The sequence below is a fragment of the Strigops habroptila genome, chromosome Z (assembly GCF_004027225.2).
Source record: "Strigops habroptila isolate Jane chromosome Z, bStrHab1.2.pri, whole genome shotgun sequence".
Taxonomy (NCBI): domain Eukaryota; kingdom Metazoa; phylum Chordata; class Aves; order Psittaciformes; family Psittacidae; genus Strigops; species Strigops habroptila.
Genome location: NC_044302.2, coordinates 52,358,633 through 52,382,519, shown reverse-complemented (window position 1 = coordinate 52,382,519; position 23,887 = coordinate 52,358,633). Strand labels below are relative to the sequence as shown.

General features: G+C 38.2%; 1 protein-coding gene across 3 annotated transcripts in view; it reads right to left on the bottom strand.

The window, feature by feature from the left end:
* Positions 1-3,470: 3,470 nt before the first annotated feature.
* The window catches only part of RAD23B (RAD23 homolog B, nucleotide excision repair protein), a 36,575-nt gene continuing 16,158 nt past the window's right edge, over positions 3,471-23,887 (bottom strand). For all 3 annotated transcript variants that reach the window (XM_030512751.1, XM_030512752.1, XM_030512753.2), the window contains 7 exons: positions 21,811-22,058; positions 18,246-18,301; positions 14,215-14,342; positions 9,383-9,506; positions 8,152-8,279; positions 7,572-7,748; positions 3,471-5,763 (listed from right to left, as the gene is read on the bottom strand). In XM_030512751.1, the coding sequence (XP_030368611.1) occupies positions 5,650-5,763; positions 7,572-7,748; positions 8,152-8,279; positions 9,383-9,506; positions 14,215-14,342; positions 18,246-18,301; positions 21,811-22,058 (975 nt within the window). In that variant the 3' untranslated portion in view covers positions 3,471-5,649. The remainder of the gene's footprint in view (positions 5,764-7,571; positions 7,749-8,151; positions 8,280-9,382; positions 9,507-14,214; positions 14,343-18,245; positions 18,302-21,810; positions 22,059-23,887) is intronic.

Genomic DNA, 23,887 nt, shown 5'->3' with positions numbered 1-23,887 from the left:
TCAAAGAACAGATCAGGTCTCAACCACACAATGTGTAGCCAGAAATAAAAATCACTTTTTTTCTCCTTTAAGCAGGTGCACCTGCAATTTGACTGCCGAAAACTACATGTTGTTTATGACACCTATGCCAAGGTACAACCTGGTTTGCTTGTTTTTATTGTCTTCTTTGTTTTGTAAACTCTTTATCACCTCTGTTACGCTGGTTTTAGAAGCCAAGTGCAAGTGCTAGACAAAGAGCTACTGTGTGAAAAGGAACCCACTGTTTCTTTGTCTTTGAAGTCTCCTTGGAAGGCAATTGCAGGGTCCTGCGCCTGGGGAGAAATAACCTCCACCATGCACCAGGACAGGCTAGGGGCTGACCTGCTGGAAGGCAGCTCTGTGGAGAGGGACCCGAGGCTCCTGGAGAACAGCAGCTATGTGCCCTCGTGGCCAAGGCCAGTGGTATCCTGGGCTGCCAGCAGGTTGAGGGAGGTGATCCTTCCTCTCTGCTCTGTCCTGGTGAGGCCCCACCTGGAGTACTGTGTCCTGTTCTGGGCTCCCCAGTATAAAAGAGACATAGAGCTCCTGGAGCAAGTCCAGGGAAGAGCTACTAGAATCATTAAGGGTCTCTCATACAAGGAAAGGCTGAGGGAGCTGTGCTTGTTCAGCCTGGAGAAGGCTCGGGAAGGGGAGATCTGATCAATGTGTGTAAGTAACTGAATGGAGGCTGTCAGGAGGATGGGGCCACTCTTTTTGGTGATGCCAGGCGATAGGAGAAAAGGCAATGAGTGTAAACTAAATCACAGGAAGTTCCACCTAAACATGAGGAACAACTTCTCTACTGTGATGGCGACTGAGCATTGGAATAGGCTGCCCAGAGAGGCTGTGGAGCCTCCTTCCCTGAAGATAGAGTTATCTGGACACAATCCTGAGTAATATGCTCTAGGTGATCCTGCCTGATCAGGGAGGTTGGACTAGATGACCTCCGGTGGTCCCTCCCAGCCTCAAGCATTCTGTGATTCTGTGAATATAAATGTTCATCTGTTCCTAACATCTCTATCAAGCTAACTCATTTGTTTGTACATAGAGTCCCACCATCAGCTGATTTTCCATTTGATCCCGCCACACCATTTCATTCCTCTCGACCTGCACCATACTGTGTAATCCTTTCAGACATGCCCTTTCACAAACACTACTACGTCTTCCAGGTGTAGACTCCCTGCTTCAGCCTCACCTCCCCCTACAGAAGATCTCTATCCCAAGAACTCAGCACTAACTGTTTTGTTTCATATCTCACCCAGACTAACCATTTCATTATAGATAATTAAAAATATGTACCTGAATTTACAAGATTTTGACCAATTCTACAGATACAGGCACTCAGGAGACATTGCCCCATTTTCTCATCCCTGGTTGCTGCACATTTAGAGTCAAGTACCTCACATTACAAGGACAGCAATGAACCCTTCCCCCTGGGATGGCAAAGAGAGCTGCCTGTTGGAATATCTGAGTATCTGGTTACTCCTAGTCTATTACATCTAAAATCCCTATCTCAAGCAACAAGAATTTCAAGGATGTTGCTCCTTGCTCTCTGCAGTACACAGTACCCATATTAACGTGTCAAGCCATATCAAAATAGAAGGGTTCCTATTTTGAAAGCAAAAAACTTTGCATTCTGGGTCTCTAAACATAGCTGCATGGGTACATACAACACAAATCCTTCATTTTAGTACTGTTTTTAGCCTCTCAGTTATCAAAGCATATACCAGATACTGTCTGTAAGAGTTCCCTGAGGAAAACGCCAAAGCAAGAGATGAAGTGGCAATAAGTATCTTCAGAGCCTACTACTATTTTTCCAGACTGCTACTATTACTGACGAATATGCATCTGTCTTTATTAATTTCATTGCAGTCTGGACAAGAGGCACCACAGATGCTTGTGTCTTCATAAAATGTGCTTTGATTGAACTGAAGTGAAATTGTGTAATTAATATTTATTTTTCTTGCCTAGCCAGTAAGTATTTCTCCCTATCAGGATGGAGGAAAGGCACTGAGTGCTAACAAGAACCAAGAAGGTCAACATCCTTTTTTAACTCACAGGTCATATATTATGGTATAAATACAGCACTGGCACCTGGCAATTAGAAGTCAGCAGCATCAGCTACAGCCTGCTGCAAACTCCATAGCTGTAAACTCCAACCATCAGAGATACTGATTAATCATATATTTTGTGGCAATTTACTAATTACATTATTCCTGTACATCATTTCATCACAGGTGGAATAAGTCTACTTTTCTGGATAGTTTAGTGAAGTCACAAAATTTTATACTTTGTGGCTTCACAACCACATAGCCGTAGTTTCAAAATTACATATTTTAAAAGATAGTATGTTGAACGCTTTGTTCACACGCCAAACCAGGCAAGGTTCTCTCTTCACTCCCACCTTATTGTTTCCATTGAATAATATAGTATTTTGAAGTGCAGAAACTCTAAGTTAGTTTTGAGCACAAACAAAGCTGGGTTTGAAAGAAAACAGTAAGAAAATATAAACACTAACATGCCTGCCTCTAAATATCTGTAAAATAAACCAAAATACCCAGCGTAAACACAGATGACAGATCTCCTTGCTTTTGAGGACTTGGCTTTGTGTCTCCCAGTTTCACTCATTCATGTGTGTTCTTGAAGGAAAGCTCAACCCGACACTTTAAAATCAGAGCCACGGTTTGATTTTGTAAGTGATTATCTCACATTCCTAAAAAGTTCTCTTACTGTGGTAAGAATAAAGCACATCATCAATCCAATTGCTTGGGTTTTAGCTAGATTCATAAGAGGATCCTGGTCAAGGATTAATGAACCATACTATTAAAATGCAGCCGTGTACAGGATATAAGAATAGGCAGCTATAGAATTAATATGACTTCAGAGTAACTTTTTAAAATTCATGATGCAATTAAAAGTGCATCATTAATAGCTTTTCACTGAAGCAGACAGAAGTTTTACAAGAACAGTAAGGCCTCCAGTACCAAAACTTCGGAAGAAATACTTTATTTTTTTAGCTACTGTTCCCAAAGCCCTGAGGAAACTGCTCCCCAAATCCTTTAGAGATCTGCAGTAAAGAAGCTGAAAAGCACTCTGTGCTGACAATTCCTAGTAGTACCTGACAGAAAACAAGGCACAGCATATCTAGGCAACTTGTTCAGATTGCACCTTCTCAACACCATACAAGTGCCATATATTCTTCCCTTTGGCAGCAACTACAAAGAGAGAGATAAATCATTCTCCGCGGCAAGTATTCTGCTATTGAACGGATTGCACAGTTTTTGCTAGCATATAAGTTTAGACACCTGTTGTTCATCAGAAGTCGCATAAACATCATTTCACTGCTGAAAAATGGGAACAGAATTACTAGCAAGGCTTCAACCACAGCAGCTATAAACCCTTTAGTTATTCAGCATACAAAGTTACAAATCATCAAAGCTACTAGCATTTTCACAAAGAACAAGCTCAACAGTCTTTAATTCAAATACATTTCAGAATCAAAATTGGAGGGAGTGGACTGAAACACCCACAGACATTCTTGCTTTACTCTCCACACTTCTAGAGAAGGAATGGTTATTTCTGATAGCAATTTGATCAGCACAGAAGACTCCCACAAACAAAAAAACTTTTGCTTAGATATTAGCTATGTAGTAAAGTACATTCAAGAAGTCCTTGTATCAATTTGGCATTTTTCAAGTACCTGGCAGTTGGCCCTTTTACATATAGCATATAACCCCTTTTTGCCTGCTGAGTATTAAACCAAAAGTCATCTTTTCCAGTCCATAAATATACTGAGAATCCTATTTAGCTGAAATCTACTGGTTGATTCAGGTATTAATGTTAACTTCTCTAAATGAAAGGATTATGAAAGACTTAATTTTCTATTTAGCGATATGACACCTCCTACTGATAGATTTTGGTTGTGCTACTGATTGCTTAGAGATTATACACCTATGAAATTTTAAAAGAATAAAATCTGAATTATTGAAATACTATCTAGAAAAAACATCACAAATGTCTAAGGATAGAAAGAGAAAGTAAAAGGCTTTAATGTATTTCACTATTTTGTGCAGATAATTATTTAACAGACTACAGACAACAATGAAGAAACAAATACAAACATTTCAGCATTTCTCATTTTCTTTTCTCAAGACACTTGGACTTGTACTTTGAGCATAAGTAGTAGTTAAGTAGTTAATTCACTGATACATAACCTAAGCAGAAAATAATTATTTAGTTATACCACTAAATGGTTAATATCATTAGTGGTACAACATCTCTGTGCTGTACCACTAATACTTTCGTGGTTACTGTAGAGATAAATTTGTAACCCAGGTAACTGGAATACAACAGTAAAACCACAAAATATCCCCAAGCTGTGTTTAAGAAATATTGCAGATAATAGATTTAGATTAAATTAGAATTTGTTTTCGTTGCTAGCATTGCAATGATGGGCAAAATTGTCTCCAAAATTCAATGTATTAAAAGGAAGATTCTTACATTTTATGATGACTAAACAAAATACATGACAAGTATGCACCAAGAAGTAAGATTAAAAACTCTGTAACTAGAGCTTATTTTCAATGAAAGGTATTAATGAGTGCAGATTTTTTTGGGTTGGAATAGCTTGACTGTTTGCTTGATACCTCAAGTTATGAACTTGTCTTCCTCATAAAGTGACTAAACCCAAGAAAGTCTTTACTGAACAGAAATAGCTTGATCATTACAACCTACTCAAGAGCAACAGAATGCAAATATCTTCATATGCTTACAGCTGTATTGTAAAAGCTGGTTCAACAAAATTGAAGCTTGCATTTTGTTTGCTAGCAGAAAAAAAGAATATTCAATTCACAAGAGTGCATATAACAAAACCAAACATGCAATTACTTGTTTTGAAAACTTTTACTGCAACATAACATTGAGGTGAATAGTAATTCCGCAAAAGAAAAGATGTAAACAGGATAGTAATTTTACCTGTATGTCTATAGCTTCTCAGATCATTTGAGAGCGGCAAAGAAGGGCATGGTGTTTCTCAATGATCAAGACACTTTTAATTGAAATGGGTTTTCATTTGGAAAAAAGCTAACATTACTTTAATCCAGCATTATGCGAAATACTGTGCTCCTTGCATTGCTTTAACAGATCTTAAAAGCAAAATAACTACCCATTATTTTGGCATTCATGTTTACATTTGCTCAATCTTTTAGATTTCACAAAGCTGCTATCCAGTGTTGCCATGAAATACAGATTGTAGAACCCAGTAGCACAGGCTACTTCCCATACCAGTACTAAGTGGAAAGGAACATGAAGCAGGGCATTACACTACATTGCTGGAACTAGTACACAGTAAGAGTGAACACTTAGAAAAAGTCAACCTACAGTTTAGAGAAGGAACTAATTGTCTGCAGGAGCTGATTTTTGGTTGTATATTATTTTTTATTTTCTGCATCTGCTAATTTAAAGCAGACATACTTGCTGCTTTCTTTGTTTTGCTGCCTATATTCTCTTCTTTGCCCCTCCCCATACACCATACACCAAGCATTATGAATGTAAGCCCAAATATCCCAGACAATCCAGTGAGCAAATTTAGTGTAATGCACTGGTGTGAGATGTGAAATAAGAAAATGTCTCTCAATCTTCATCAAAGTTCTGTTGTAGAAGAAAGTTGGCAGCCAAGTTTTCATTCTTCTCACAAGCAAAATACGCCTGTATCACAAGTCCTTCGGGAAATCCTAATGCCTTTAACTGAAGAAACACATTTAGAAAATACATTTTGTATATTAAGCTTTTTTATATGTCTAATATCTTGACATGCAACTTTAGCAATTACTACTTTCTTCAAACAAAAATTGCTGCCTAGCTCAATACATACAGGCTTTTGTGAGCAAAGAATAAGAAAGTGTTGCCTCTGTAAACAGAATTCTCACTTGAAAAAGTGATTTGAATGAGTCTAGTCAAGCAACATAACATGTACCACTCATTTCACTGACACAGTAAGTTACTAAAACAGACTTGGGTCACAGTAAGGGCTTCGCTGTTAGGAAGTAACAGCACACTGCATTGCTGCAGAATAGAAACTTCAAGTAATGCCCATTTAAAAAAATTATATGAAACTCAAGATTTTTAAGACAAATTGCCCGAAAAAAAACCCTCCCATCCTGTGGTTACCAGTAGGTAGCCCAACACATTACATTAAGCCATGTTTTCAATTGTTCCAACTGGACTTTCACTCTCTATAAAACGGACTACACATTGAAGCCTTAAGAGGTAAGGTGAGAGCAATCTGGTTTTTATAAGTGAAGGAACTATTTGATGTCTGGGACACAATGACAATTTGGAATAGGAATACTAGAGAAGAGCTTATTACTGTGCCAAGGGAAATGGGTTTAGCCTGAACTTAAAGGCATTCAGCAAACCAACTGCCAATCTTTAAGCTAAAGGCAAATAAATGCAACCATTTTGAGATTTTCTTAAAATCATCACAGCACCTGCAAAGCATTTTACATACAGGGCACATCAAATTTCTGTAAGAAATAATGTCCTATTACCTCTTATTAACCTTTCTTAGATTTAATTTCATACTTAGAAACAGCATGAATGTGCCAGCTGTAATAGTAAGACACCTAAATTTTGAGGCGTGTCTTTCATGGAAAGTTGAAGCAGCATACAACCTTTGAACAGGTTGTAGAGGCAATACTCTATTGCATAAAATAGTTTTAACGGAAATGCAGCAGACTAGAGAGGATGATCTGTGAAGAAGTACATGGACAGTTTTATTTGACTAATTTTATTATTTGTCAATTTCTTAGAGATCTAGAGAATTGACACCTATACTAAAATGGTTCTTTTCCTCACATATCCTTTAGCTTTGGCACTTGAAAAACACTGTCTTTAATATACAAAAACAGTACCAAAGTATGGTGTTGCAATTTGTCCTAAGAAAAATCTCAGAGGCATTACCACCCATGCAAATCTGTATTTAGTCAGTGTTACAGTATTCATGCATGTAATATACCACTTCCAAGTATGTTTTTATAGACATGTTTACCTGCATTTTTAGAAAGCTATAATTATCTAATTCTCATGGATAGACGAATAACTGGGTTAAGTAGCGATTTCAACTAATCTACTTAACTATGAGAGCTCTTACTATCCAAGTACTTTACAAACAGTGCTCATGCAGACACACCTTGGTACCTGGAAGTCTTTCACAGCACAATCTACAACAGTACCATCTGAGGCTTTTGCAAGAGAAATTACTGCATGAGTTCCCATTCCTGAGGGAAACCCATTCAATCACCAATTATCATAGGTTGTGATCACTTAAAAGGCTCTACAACTTCTCAGTAACACAGATTCAAAAGATTTTTAGACTCAATTGCTATAAAGCAAGAAGAAATGTGATTTGAAACAAGACTACAACAGCTATGAAATATCAAATATAAAATACAAAAAATTATGTAGATCTACTGAGTATACGCAAAGTTAAAGCATGTCTTAAGCACATACCCTACAGCAACAGCCAAGCAACATTTCAAATAAAAAAGGCTCACCCTTTCTATAGCTTCTTTTTCCTGAGGTGTTACTTGAATGTAATTCATGTGACCATTTCCAGCTTCTGCTAGTCCTCCAGTGCTGGCACCATCATCACTGCCACCTAAACCTTGGCGAGACTCCAAAACTGGCTCATTCAGCATATGAATAAAGTGTTCCTGGTGTTGGCTTATTTGCTGTGATGCATGGGAGAATAAAAGAAATAAATATATTGAAATAAAACATGTTTAAGCCTGCCAACAGGCAAGTAAGAATATTTATTTTCAGTGAATTAAGTAGTCAAAAGAATATGTAAAAAGTGCAGAGAAGTGATTAAATCTAACTATAAGAAATGGAACTTCATGTTTCAGTTCAGTTGCAGTGACCCTTCCCTCTGCCTGATCCCTCTGCATCTCTTCTAAAGGGACTGAGATCCATTTCTAATGTCATAGAAAACACATTCTATACAGCAACAACTGCTGAAAAGCCAACAATAGAACGTTGTAGCTGTTAGTAACACATTACTACTAACAAAACATAACCCTTTCTTGTAAAGCTAAATCAAAATTAGCAGGATTATTTTGTTGTTTCAAGATTCACCTGAAGTAGTTGAGGGTTCTCCCTTCCAATCTGCTGTAGCAATGCTGGTAACAGAGAAGGATTTTGCTGAATAATTTGTCTCATCTGCTGGAACTGAGGCTGATTTCGTAAAAACTCAAGTGGATGTCCTGAAAAATGAATGAAATAGCTCGTATTTTAAAGTTACAGATTTTTAATAAAATATACACCTAAACCATAACTGTAGATGGAATCAAGACATGAAAGTGGGCAATATACCCCTCACTAAACAATATAAAAGCTTACTTCCTTACGCTAACTTACTCTAGCTTTAAGCAAGAATCCTTCATACTAACGTTAAACAACGCATTTTTTTTCACCCAGCCTTCTGTCCTTTATCTCCAGCATTTTTTATGTTTCATCTCTGAGTAACCTCATTCAGAGGCACCTATCCAGTTTACTGTTTTGTCTCTACGCCTACAAGATCTATTGCCTCCTGCAATAGATCAGTTCTGACCTTCTCAAGTGAGTCTTGCCTTCCCATATATCCTATACTTAGGTACTGACTTGAACACTGCAGTGTCTAAAGTGGTCCAAAATACTCCATTTCCCCCATTCTCTCTTTATGGATGATGTCATGTGTGCCTGTCACTACTTCCTGCATGTTTAAAACTGCCTTGTACCTTGAACACTATCTCTGCCGCACCCTAAGACAGACCTTTCCTATTCCTTGATTATGCTCCTTTTCATATACATATTTCCTTAAGAGAATTCTCGTCAGCAGGCACCAACACTCTCCCCATGTGCTGCATTGCTGAGTGAAGAGTCCTAGGTCATGGATAGGTCTCTCGGGTGCTACACCTCATGGAGTTATTGAAGGTTTATCCCTTGATATTCCAATTTCCAAGCAGTAAATGCGCCCATAGAGTCAGTTGACAGGCAATTAGCCATAGAAGTAGGAAGCCAGAATTTAAAGTGAGAGAAAACACCATCCCCACCACATTTATGGTCTTACATTTCAATCCAGAATACTGAATCAAAGGAATTGTGCAAGTTCACAGCATTTTTAGAAGCTTCAGGCTTTATTCCAGATATATCCACATACAACAAGCCATTAATTCCAAGCAAGTACCAGACTTGGAATTTCCATGTTACATCTCTTACCCAATTCACTCTGATCAGTTCACAAGGACCAGGAACTTAAAACTTCCTGAAGAAGAGAATGCTTAAATGCATGTGTTTATCACATCCTCTCAAATATAACCTTTCTTACCTCCCAATGAACTGGTAGTTGTAGGTATAGTTGCTACAGCTGCTGCCACTGCTGAAGACTGAGAGGCACCACTGCTTGCTGCTGGAGGGGGTTCAGCCGCAGCCTGATTATCTCCAGGTATGCCCTAAAGCCACAGGTCACATAATTATCTACAAAATGCTAAAAGATACTTGTTTTACTGCATGAATTTTTTTAATTTAAGAATGAAGGAAAACACATTAATGCTTTCACTGCAAAGACAAAGCAAGATGCTGTGATAGGTATGCATTTACAACTGAAAGAGAATACTGTGAAAAGAGTAACTTATTTTTTGACAAGGAAAACGTAGTTTACTTAGTGAGGTAGTAAAGTATGCACTGCATCAGTTTAAAATACATTTTACTCCATAAGCAAATACGTGCTTTGCATCCTGTTAAGATATTTGATACGAGTGAAAAAGTTAAACTAAATATACTGTTACTATGTTATAGTATTACGCAAATAAAGTTACATTACAGCAACAGAATTGTTCTACACGATGCTAAGGTGAGGTTATAGATGCCATACAATCTGGCAAGTAATTAAGAAGGGACATAAGAACATAGCTATTTGGACCTCTTTCCTCAACACAGCAGTGTGACAAATATCATTTACGGTATTTTAAGTGTGTGAAGGCCTCCATGTTACCAAATAGTGGCAGTTTAAAAAAGTTAACTTGCATTTTGTTTATTTTCCATTTGCAAACAAACTTTATACAGGAACTAATTGCTCAAGAGAATGAAATTGACTAATCTGAAAAAGAACAATTATAGTAAACTAGAATGTGGGTTATACAACAGAGACAGACCTTACCCTATTACCTTTGTCCTGCATGGGAATCCTTCGAACTTCATACCCTAACCATGCTTGCCCCACTGTCAGTGAAGTCCTGCACCAAATTTGTCCTTTCCATCCTCCTCCCTGAAGCCTAGGAATTTAGGCAGTCTGGCATGGAACAGATACCAAGAAAGACTGACTACAAATCCTGGTGATACAGGCAAAGGAAGCTGCCTGACAGGAACGCAAAAGAAGCAGGCTACAGAGCAGTAAATCCCCTGGTACACACAGAATCATAGTGGCGGAAGCTATGTTAAACCCAGCCCCAAAAGGGCAAGACGATACAAGATCCTCTACCTCACAATACTCAGTTTCTATGGCAATAAAAATTCTGTTTTTCTACAGTCTTCCAGCATATTAAATCCAGCTAAGTCTGAAAAGGCAGCAGCATTGGTATATTTCACCTACCTTGAAGGTGGCATCCTTCAGTTTGGGAATCATAAAACATAAGGAACAGAGTGGGTAGAAACGTATCACAGAACTTCAGTGTAACCAGGCAATGAAGAAGTTTGACAAGTCTACCATAGAAAACACTGGTACGTAATGTAGATTAAAAATCCTGCTATAACATATTCTTCACATGCTACATTTATCACCATACCTGAACAAAAAAGACAAATACACAGCTAATATAAAGGATGAATCTAAAAACGGAGAAATGGACAGTGCTCCAGGCAAAACTTTGCTTTACCTGTGAGATAAGACGCGCATCGAAAGTATAAAATCACCTAATCATCAAGTCTACATTTAAGCCTCTCAGAGGAATAAATGCAAGTGTTCCCTGCCAGACATTTCATTACCATTATATGGCTTGGTCAGCTTGCTACGTATTTCCTCTTCAGAGCAGGAAGAAAATTCCATTCATGACATAACTGAGGTAACTCTCTTTTATCAGTGCCTTGCAGAGCACTGCTTAAACATATTGTCTCATAAAATCAGTAATTTCAGAGAACCTAAGTATAATATAGGAACTTGGATTAATCTTAGGAAATTACTGGTTGATTTCAGCTATTCACAGGCATATGCTGAGACTGTGATCCATGCCCAGATCAAACAACATAAGCTTGTTTAAACCTTAAGTTTGCTCTTGAATGAAAGCACTATGGAAACTAGTCCAACCAAATTTACTTTGAAATTATTTGTCATCTTGAACAGCATCTTAACTCTTAAATACAAGCTTGAAGTTTCACTCTCCAAATACGCAACACTATGTGCAAATGTAATCTTACAAGACCAGTGAAGTGTATGCATCTTGTTCATACAGCTATCCAACAGAATAAAGAATGATAGCAATTCACATACAATTAATTTTGAATGTAAATATTGCTTGGACAGCAAAAGGGCCATTTTTTGTACCTTATGGTGGATTAAAAAATTGTTTAATTGAGCACCAGCGCAGTTTTTAGCTGACAGTGCTCTCCACAGAGGAATAATCACATCAGGCCCAGCACAAAGAATGTACACATTTAAAACAGAATAGTTCCAGTTGGTAGGGACCTACAATGATCATCTAGTCCAACTGCTTGACTACTCCAGGCTTGACTAAAGTTAAAGCATGTTATTAAGGTCATTGTCCAAATACCTCAAACACTGACAGGCACGCAGCATCAACCACCTCTCTAGGAAGCCTGTTCAGTATTTGACTACCCTCACAGTAAAGAAATGTTTCCTAAAAATTTCCAAACTAAGAGGCTACAACCAACAGCCTGGTTAGAGGAAAGACGGGATTCCTTCTTAATTAAGGGTTAGGAAATCCTTGGGTCAAAAAGATATCTGAATTCAAATGACTCCAAAGATTAATCTGGCGCACAGAAAAAGCAATGGTGCCTTTTGGAATTGAGACCTCCTTCCATGGCCACAGCTCAAGGACACAGGATTACATCTAGATCATCAGCCATGAAGCCAGAAAAACTGAACAGCTTGTAATCTGAACCATGGACAAGTGGAATCTTTCAGGTCTCATTTAAGGGACAGTTACGTGTTAAGTAGAGATACTCTACTGACGTTTTCTTTCTAACATTTTATAGGTACCTCTGGTGTACTGATTCTTTAAACCAGGACAGTGGTATACACTTAGAGCTCTCAACACCCTAATCCTACTCTGCAGATTGTAGAAAAGATAACACTGATGATGGTTTGAAGGTAAGTAAAGTAGAGGGTCAAAGAACAATGTCATCAATGGATGACTATTAACCAAAAAAAAGCTTCTTTGATGCAGCAGGATGGTAAGGAACATGTTTAGACCTGGCAGATCAAGAACAGCTTGAAAGAGTTTTCAATAACAGGATTTTTCTAGAAGGATAATAGAAGTCTGCCAGCTAATAGAGTCTCTTAAGAGCAAGACTGTCGCTCCCCACTTCCTCTTCCATCAAGAAGCAGAAGAATAAGGGAAAGATACTTTCAGTAAATGATAACATGAAACAAAAAAGGACCAGCTTATGTAACAGAAGGACCCACTTTAAACACAAGACCTAGTGAAGGAGTAGAAATGAACTCTTCAGACCAGTCAGACTTAATCTATTTAGCAGATATGCCATGTGTTGAACTCCATCATAGGGATGCTCTATTTCTGTTCAGACTTCCTGAACAGAAATAAAGTAGAGCAGGGAAATGCCAGACTGAGTGTACAATTACTGCACACTGTACCTGATTGGCAAAAAAAAAAAACCACTTAGAGGAGGCACTGGATTTATGGTATATGTACAGAGTAAATGAACAGTAAAATCAACGTTTTTAGGCATGAAAAACAAACATTTGATATTCTAGACACTTGATATTCCAGACTAATAGCAGGTAGATGGGACTGCATTTGCTTTTATGGCAAGACAATATTTATCACCTTTCATTGGCTTAATAGTAGATGAGAACTGAACTTTTTACATTCATGTACTCAAAACATTTGTTGTCTGTTTAAAAACTGCAGACTACAAAGTCTTGGGATCATTAATGTAAGTAGCAAGTATGCCAGCGACTTGCAGTTGTAACTGCCGAAGAAAAACTCGATTAACAAAAGGGAAGTTTTGTAACTGGAGGTAAAGATGCCAGTTTTCTTATCAATCTATCACAAATTCAATCCACATATATTTTGTAAGGACTAGTTCAAGGTATCTAGCTTCAAGAGTTTAATAAAGTTCAGATCTGGAACAAGGAAAAAGCACATCAGTGAAAAAATGGTATGCTACAGAGAAATCTGAAGACATTAGAAATACTGATTAAGCAACAAGTTCCCAGACAGACTCTCTGGTGGTTACAATACACCTGTCAGATTACGGTATACGATGAGAAGTAATCCAAAAAAGCCCCTAAAACAACAAGATTTCCATTAAAGTGAGGCTACTTTTCTATTTCTTCTCATGCTAATGAAGTTCATTTCACCCTTCAAACTTTATTTACCAAATGAGAAACTGTTTCTTCTCCAAAACACTGCTTAAATTAAAACACCAGTTAAATTAAGAATGCTTAAAAAAAAAAAAAACCAAAACCAAAAAACCTCTCAAACCTTTCTGTTTGGAAAATCTATTATCAAGAACACCGTGCATTACTAGTAAAAACAATGAACTGGACCTTCACAAAAAGGCCTTTGTGACATTATAGATGCTAATACAAAAATACAGCTAATGCGGTCACCAAGATGTGATGAAATCATTCCTTAAGCCAGCCACCGGCAGTTAAAACTATCATGGTAACAGGACATACTTCACATGCATATCCATACAGATCAACAAAGAATAAAAGCAAAGTAGGGATAGAAGCAATTAGGGATGACTTCAGTATTTCCTGTAACACACTATGACCCTCAGAATCCAAATCTCAGACTTCCAGATGCTCTGTTTAGAGTTGTTATTTCTCTATGAACATGTATTACTCTCACTGCTTGGACAATACCCAAAACAACCAAGTAAATCACAGTTAAAATTATTCTCTAGTGAGGACAAAATAAAGTGAAAAATAAGGTGTAGATAAAATAAAATGCTCACCATTAAAAGGTATTCCACTGCTCTGTCAGGATTGTTGAAGCTAGCCCTCAGCGCTGCAATTACTTGCTCTCGTTCATAGCCCATTGACATGATCTCAGTCACCATATTCTCATAGGACTGACCTGTCACTAGAAGTAACATGACCACCATATTAAGGGAATGAGGCAAAAAAGGCACAAAAAAGTTTCAATGGATAAATTTCATTTCTACCCAAATCCAAGTCATTCATTGAAGAGTAAAGAATAGCTTGTATTAAACTTGCCATGGTTCTGTCACTTTAACTCCAAATATATTCTGGTGTTTTCATAATTGATTAGAATCGTAGAAGGTAACAAACACAACGCAAACTTCCATTGAGAAAAGCAGCACTTGTGATACTTCTGTACTTCTAATTGAAATAATATTCCCTCTCCATGCTTTTATCTAAGGTCAAGGGCATCCTCAATATTGAATTCCTGATGTAATCAAGACAAGTCTCCTCCAGTGTAAATTTGGAAATTTAACTTTCTAGGCAGAAATCTGCCTTGGAAACTTTTAGCCATTAAGGTTTTTCTAAATGCAGACTTTACACTGTGCTATGGTTAGATAGATGACAAATAGTGACAACCAAGTTACAAATGTTTATTGCTCCATGTTGCTGCTGTTGATGACCAAAGTAATTTAACCAACTTAATATGGACCAACTCAAGTCAGGCAGAAGACTCAAAGTTATGTCTAGGAAAATGACTTGAGACCTCAATGAGGGTTGATGAGAACAAGTTATCTCATTTAATCCATGTATATTTGACTAGACATCAATCACATCAAATCCACCACCTCTTACAGCATAAATGGACTAACTGGCCCATACCTGCAACTAGCAAAAGAAAAGCGTAAACACACTATGTATGAAGCAACTGAAGGACAACTGATCACTACACTAATGGTACTGTAGGGAAAATTACTATCTCTTTTCATAACCCATTTTTTCCCCTTCCTTAAATGCAGACAGCAAATTCAACAAAATTCAAAAAAATAACTATCCTATTACAAATTTTAATTAAGTAATTTCTTAAAGGTTATCTTCCCACGCAAAACCAGAAGTGTGTGTGTACGGAAGCAACAAACCAAACCAAAAACCCCAGGTGTTAAAATACCATGTCCTCCCTTGGATAAAGGTATTCCTCATTTCAGTGGAATCCTACTACTGACTTTAACACTAGCAAGTTAGTGGCAGGAGATTTAAATAATTCTCAGTCACCATAAACCAAACAAATTTAAAGAAATAGAAGAAACAAATGCTGTTAGAGCTACTGTGCTAAGACAAGTCACAATTAGAAGAACCAAACAAAACCTTGAGTTTTATTCCCTTAGGGAGAAGGTGTTTAACTCAAGCTAACATTAACCTAACCACATTGCTTGATTTTTAAAGGATGGTTCTAAGTAGTCAGTGGATTTACAACTGAAGGCAAAATACTCAATAAAAAAAATTATAAAACAGCCCTAGCCCAAGCATACTTGTGCATTATCCATAAACAATGTATTTATAACCCTTGACTAATTTGAGTATTACTGTTCAGTTCTCAAAATGATAGTGCTGACCTGAGTTTAAGGAATGGTAAGTTCATGTCTACATATACAACTACAAGATCAATCATTTTACATCTACCTTCATTTTTTCAAAGACATTAAAAAAAAAAAAAAAAAGGGAAAAAATCCCCTAAACTTCAGTCTAAAGATACGTATTTCTGTACATATTTTCAGACAAGCAAAAAAGCCAAGTCAACAACTGTCCCAACACAATGATTTTGCTAAACTTACTGCTCATGTTCTTTGACAGCTCTAGTTTAGCTTGTTTAGTTTGTTTTAGCTAACAAACTAATCAAGGCAAACAGCAGACAGAACACCTTTTGATCTAATTAGTTAGTACTTAAACCTTTCTGTAGTGCTCTTTCAGTATAAGCTAGGTAGAGACTAGAACTGTATGAGGTATTTGGTACAGAAAAAAAAATAATTGAAAAAAAAGGTCAACTTGCTGTGGACAGACTGCCACATAAGCCATAATTAAAAGCCAAAGAAGGAAAAGGAATTACTGTGAATTTAGGCACATATACTTCATATACAGTCTACTTACACAAGTCATGCAAAATAAGACCAAGAATAATAATTCAGGAATTGAACACTATCAGTGTCATGACATAGAGCCTATCTCTACATAGTGCTACTGGGAATGTTTGTGAGGTCAATGCTGAACTGATTCTGCTTTTTGGTTTAGTCTTTTGAAAGAACATTTTAAAGCTGAATTAACTTTCAAATTCCAGTTATCACACTCCCCACAGTAATTCTTGTCCCATGCCCTAAATAAAGCTTAGGCTGCTCCAGTGAAAGATACGGTTGCACAGGAACTGCAAGACGTGCAGATCTTCATGTAGCACACAAAGCCACATGGGTTTTCAGTCAGCATATCTAACTGAAAACAAAAGCAAATTCATAGAAATCAAACCCTGCTTTTAAGGTGAAGTCAATTATCTTCAGACAATGTAATTTCGAAGCCATAGTAAGAGCATGCCTAGGATCCTACTTAGGACAACACTAAATATATTTACGCAAGCAACTTCCTTTTAAGACAGTGTCTAAAGAAAAAGAACTATAGAGTTCATGCCTATTGTCTTTGAAATTCTTTTGGCATCTAACCCTTGCAATATGCTTACCCAGGAAATTACACTCAATGCCTGGGTATTTCCAAACTGTTAGGGACACGTTGGTTTACTGTAACAGATACCAATCAGAGAACTTCCATATAAAATGTACAGTGAGGTGCTGCTCACATTGAAAGATTTTTTTTTTTTAATTCTCTAATTTATTTTTTTTTTTATTAATTTAACTGAATGAGGACCACCATCGTAATTAAACTTGTTGGCCATTATTGTTAACATGTGTATTTGTGATGCCCAGATCTTGGCCACTAAGGTACAATGAATGGTTCATGAAGCCTGCAGCTTCTCTGGAAGTTCCATAACAAAAATGTTATGGTAATTCACTGGTTGTCTCCTACAGTATCTATAAGCTATTTCAGCTCATCTATTTCTTCAGCCTACAACAGTATGTCATAATACAAGACCTAAGCTGCAAATAGACAGACTAAACCTTGTGGCTACCACCAATGTGCATAAAACATTATTGCTGCTCCTAAATCACCCGGGGCTGCTTAATCACAACACCTGCCTCCAATAGATCAACACACCTCTACACAAAAATGTAAGTGAAACTCTTTAATCAGCGTAACTCTTTGTACCAAGTTGCAGCTTAATGTTTACACAAGTAAGACAAACTAAAAAAAAACCCCAAAAACCAACCTCCCCCTTACTGCTGTGCCTTAAAATGCTACACACACACAAAAAAAAAAAATCCCCTCTGAAAAATTTAAGTAGGAGTAAGGAGTTGTGGATTTGCCTAGTAATTTCCTACCTACCAGAATCAGCGCAAATGAGGGGCAGAACTTCCTACCTATTGTTTTTACCCTGTTTATTCCAGTGATAAACAAAGACATTTGAATTGTCAAAAGAAAAGTGAACTATCTGTAAGTACACAAAAGCATTCATTCCTCAACCCAGATAGCACTGAATTTATCTAATCTAAATGTGTCAAAAGACAGTATTGTCAAAGCTGGAACATGTGAGTAATAAAGGCAGCCATTTTATCAAACCTGCACGCTGGGAAGCAAAGGTGAAAAGTATATACATATTTACATCCAGTCTTCTATTCAAGCCACTTCAAACTGAAGAGAAATTAAGGCAAATCGGAGAAAAAAAGAAAACAGGAATTATAAGGATCTTCTCCTTTTACACAATAAAACTATATGAAGTGCAACATTCTTCAGTAAAGAAGTTCTTGATGCTGATTCTAAGGTATCAACTTCAGGTCTTAAAGAAGAGTACTTTGATTATAACTTAACAATGACAGATACAGAGGAGAACGTCAATATCTGCTAATCCGTCATTTGTTTCTGCTGCACCAAAATAATGTCTACATTAAAAAAACACTCCACTTACCAAGTGCACTTATAGCATCCTCAAAAAGATTTGATCGAGATGTATCACCTGTTGTACTGTAAGATGAAGACAAGTGCAATGGTAATTACAAAACTTTGGAAAACTTCCTGTTTTTCAAAAAAGCAGCAGCAGCTGTAACTCTAATAGCACCTTTTGTTTCTAAAAAACCAACAAAGCTTTCCAAAGAGCTCTCTCTTAGACTTATAGTGAGATCAGACTTTACAAACTTACAAACCTTCCCACTATCCCCCAGTAGTTTGGCTCTTGCCCATCTGCTCAGGGATTGGCCATTTGTTTGAATGATTTAAAGGGTGGGAGAACAAGGTAGATTTTCAAAAGCACACAGCAGTCTCACTAACTGCTTCTCCATAGTCACTGGTTTGACCTCCATGGGGAATATAAACTGCAAACATTTGCAATTACTCCATCTCAAGTTATCAAAGCTGTTAAAATTACAGGATTAAAGGCTCACCTCCACGAACACCAAGGAACACAAAGGCACAACCCTAGGCAGAGGAACCTCAGTTAATACTGAGCCAAGGGTGCCCCTTTCCTGGCTCCTCCCAGGGCTGCCACTGAAAGCATCAGCCCCTTGGTCTCAGGGTGACACTCTGATGGGTCAACAGAAGAGGCTCTCCAGGTCTCCATGCAGACCAAAGGGCGTCACTGCCTACAGGGTAGTGCAACTCACCATCAGGTGCCAGGAAAAAACATTTGGCGATTGTGCAAGACTTATTATGGGATATCATGGAGAAGAACCAAAGGCAGGGAGAGGGAAGCATCAAGGCACCCTACAGATGAAAAGCATGGCTAAACAGAGGGGAAAAAAAACAACCCAAAAAACAACTGGGGGAAGAAAATGGGCCAGTCACATGTAAACAGCACCTCCTGGTCATGCCCTGCACCTGATCACCAGTCCATCCTGCCTTCTAATTAAATTCCATTTCCAGCTACCATAACTATTTTTCATGCTAGGGGTGTCTATATTCTACATGCATGTGTGTGTATGGAAGTCTAACTGCCCACAGCTGGACACTGAATGAATGACTCACAGGGATCCACGTGTTTGTGAAGCCAGCAGCTGCAGAGACCAGACACACTGGAAGCCTCAGTGCCAGCAACTGGGGAAGGGACCACAGGGCTCCATATGTGCCTGAGGTGTTGGCAAATGAAAGAGACGAGACTGCATGCATATTCTGTGTGAGGGCATACCACTGATATGTGTGTAATCACCCGCAAGCATCAAGCTTGACTACAGTGAGAAGGACTGATGTTTGAGAGCTGGGTATTGACTGGCTGTAAATTAAGAGCCAGCTGTCGCAGAGACTGGAGTGTCTGAGAGAGGAGCTGCTGGAAAGACTGTAACATCAGGGGGTCAGCTACTGCTAAGGTTATAGGCCTCATCCAGCTAGTGGACAGGTCTGTTCATATGGCAATGAATGAGGCAACTGGGAGACCAGGGGGGACTAGCTACCAGGTTCAGTGAATATCTACAGCCAGTTCCTGGATTAATCCTCTGTGTGTGCACGCATGCATGTGCATGCATGCATATGCATGCAAAGAGAATCTGAGCATCAGCAACTGGAGTGGGGTTGCAGAGCCCAGGCAGTCACATGCCCAGCTCCCAAAAATTTAAGAGACTGGGAGAACTAGGGGCCAGGTATTGAAACAGACTAAGGCCAGCTACTGGACAAATTTGTATGGTTCGTTTGTATGTCTGTACATATGTATTCTGCACTAGTAGGCTTTGCCTTGAGTCGCCTGGGGGGAACAGAATGCAACTGCTGTGCTGTATGGTTGCTTAACTGCCCTTTGTTTCGTGCGTGTGTTGACCTATACAGCCAGCCATATATATACGTATATACATACTGTATGTATTGGGAATAAGTGTTCAATCTTGACACTTGATAGATCTGGGGACAGGGATCTGCAGCAGCCCCACATCTATATAAGCTACCAGAGTTGGCAACTCCTATCAGCAAATGAAAGATCATCAGATTAATCTGCATGAGTTTTCTGAAGATGCCACTAAAAAAAGAAAAAAAGAAAAAAAAAAAAATCTAACAAGGCATTTACAGAGATGCATTTTATTAATTAAGAAAAAAAAAATTAGTTCCAACAAGAATGCTTCACTAGTATGATTTATAACTAAAAAAGATCAAAGGTGAAACAAGACACCAGCTTGCCTGGCCATGGTTCAATAAGCCTTCACCAGCCTCAGTAATTTAATTGCTAAAGCAAATCAGAAACAAGCAGCACTCACTGAAATTAAGGCAGGTGGTAACTACAATGTATTTGTTAAATTACCTCTTGCCTCCTGTTAGGCATGTAAGGCTTCCTTACCACAGTTTTACATACTGCGATCTGTACATGGAAAACCTGGAAAGCACTGGTTTAGTATTAATCTTTGAACCTATTGGACAAGCTGAGCAGCAAAAAACCCCACATATTAACATTAAAAAAAAATTACAAAACAAAAAAAACCCTAAGTTATTCAACTGATAAATGGAAGCTTCATTTGTATTCCATTTAAAAAATATGTCTGTTTCTCAGAATTGCAAAATTAAATCATCAATTAGGCTACTTAGTGCAAGAAATCTGTGATATTTTCAAGATATTAGGCAATTGCAAGTTTTGTTTCCTTATCATCATCTCAATATTTGATAGTGTTTAAATACAACCACTTCAAAAATTAATGTCTTGTGCACCACATAAATAACACTCAGATTGAAAACCAGTGTACGAAAAATGTATAATGCTATGTAGCACCGCAAGTGCCATTACAGTTAATAGCACTTTTATCCCATGCAAACTTAAGCAACTTAAAGTGAACGAAAAAAGGCCACAGTATACAATAGGGATGAAACTTCTAATTTCCATTTGATTTTCTTAAATGTAGAGAATTTAGGTTAAAAACTATCCCAGCTCCCACAGCTATCTGCAGATGGGTCAAAGAGCATTCAGAACAAATAAGCTTGTAGTTTTAAGACATTACATTAAGAGCAATACCGCATTTTGGGGAAAAGAAAAAAAAAAAAAAGTGAAAAAACCCCCAATCAACCGAACAAAAAAAAAAAAACCTCTTTCCAGAAATTAATAGATTCTTATAACAATAAGGAACTTATTGTTTAAATCTAACCAGCAAGACTCAAAACACAATCAGAGGTATACAAACACGACAGGACACATCCCTCTAAGTCTTTTAAGAGCTTTGTGAGTAGATCCCCATGCAGGTGAATATCCTCAGTCTGAAAAGAAACTTGTGCACAGTAACTCTGAAATGCCTAACAGGAGTACAATCCTATGTTATGTAAGTCTCCACGCCATAGGTTTAGTCTTAAGATCACATTTTCCACCAGAGAAGATGTAAGCAGTGAGGGGCACTTCTTACCATCAGTAATGTTATACTTGAGCCAGAGTCTGAAGTTATAGCTAAGAAAGAGGAAAAATTATGTAGAACTGAGAAAATGATTGAACTAATACTGTAATGGAAAACTCAACTTAAAATCAAAACTAGAAGCAATAGAAATAGACACGGAAGGCATTTTTGGAGGCTCATTTGTACCTGTCAGTTGACGATGGACTGACAGCAGTTGGTGCCTCAGGTAATTCTTCTACTAGCTTCTCTTCTTTAGGATCACTTACAGGTTGAGATTCACAGGCAACTACATCTGGTGCTGGTGGTAGAGGAACAGGAGCTGGCACAGGGGCAGCATCAGGAAGCGGTGCGGTGACTGTTGTGGGAGCTGCAGTCATCGAGCTAGCAGCAGTAGTAGCATTTGACTGCTGAACCGCTCCAGCTGCTGCTTTGGGCTACAGGAGGACAACAGAATTCAGGCAGAGCACGGTGCTCCTAAACTCATGCTTTCTATAGTCAACATACCGATTAAGTTCTGTTAAGACCATTTGTGTTTGACATTGCTGCCTCAACATCCAGCGTAGCATTAAAACATTGAAAACATTATATCTGTAATGTATCACTGTGTTTAAACAGGCAACTGATAGAGTCACTAAAGTACTTAATTATACACCTAAGCAGCCACACTATTTGAGCATGAAGTAAAATGCAAAGTTAAGATCTAAATATTTACAGATTGCGACATTTTAAATGTGAAAACAGTCTTCTGTTTTACAAAAGCACATTTTTCAGAAGAAACTAAAATGGCTGTCAAAAAGACATCTGACAAGTGTAACAAGCATAAGGTTTTCTCACCACTCAAATTTGGAAAAAAGTTATAAAGTCAGTAATCACATTTCATCATGAATGCTATCTGCTAGAAAACGAGATGCTAAACAATTTAAACTTAACCTGCAACAAGTTTTACTTATGCACTCCTTATATTCAAAGCAACATAAATGGGCCCCCCAGGGATCAATATTGGGCTCAATGGTGTTTAGTATCTCACAAATTATCTGGAAGATAGGATCAGGTGTACCCTGGCCATGTTTACTGACAATATCAAATTGAGCGGGGAAGTGGACACTTCGGAAAGGAAAGCCACCCTGAAGAATGACCTGGATAGGCTGGAAGAGTGGGACAAAAAGAACCCTATGAAGTCCATCAAGGACAAGCGTAAAGTCTTGCATCTAGGAAAACATAAGCCATGAGTGCAGCACAGGCTGGGATCTACTGGCCTGGGGAACAGATCTCTAGAAAGGGATCTGAGGGTTGGTCGTGATGGACAAGTTCAATGTGAGTGAACAGCGGGCAGCTGTGGCAAAGAAAGCCAACAGGGCATCACCAGCAGGGATTAAAGATGTCACTACCCCACTCCACTCAGTGCTTCTCAGACCACACCTGGAATACTGTTTTGTTTTGGTCCCTGCTATACAAAAAAGATGTGGATGGGCTGGAGAGGGTCCAGAGAAACAGTCCAAAGATGATCAAAGGACTGGGCAGCCTGCCATGTGAGGAAAAGCTGAGAGGAATGCATTTGTTCAGCACAGAGAAAAGGCGGCTCAGGGGAGACCTCATCATCATGTTCCAGTATTTAAAGGGTGGCTACAAAGAAGATGGAGATTCCCTTTTTACAAGGAGTCACATGGAAAGACGAGGGGTAATGGGCACAAGTTACTCCCAGGGGATTCCAACGGGACACAAGAGGAAAATTTTTCACAATGAGAACGATCAGCCATTGGAATCACCTCCCCAGTGAAGTGGTGGATTCCCCAACATAGGACACTTTTCAGATTTGGCTGGACAGGGTGCAGGGACATCTAGTCTAGATCATGCTTTGACAAGAAAGGTTGCACCTGATGATCCTTGAGGTCCCTTCCAAGCTGGTATTATATGATAAATAACATTACACGTACTTGAGTTCTGTAGTGAGCACCAAAAATCCAGCAGAATCAAGGACTACCAAATCTATAGCAACAAATTTAGAGTGGTTAATATTTGCATATAATTGTGATTTAATCTTCACATCTCTATTGGAAACATGAATTTTGCTTGGATGTAGTATTAATCCTATTACACAGAAATTACACTTTTCAGAATGCATGTAACTTTCAGCTAAGGTAAAAGAATTATGTTCTTGAAAGCTGTGTCCTATGACTACCCTTGAGTGATAAGACTGACCCGTATCTCTGCCTTACCAAGAGAAATAGCTGAACTTTAACAAAACAGAACTACTTATTCAAGG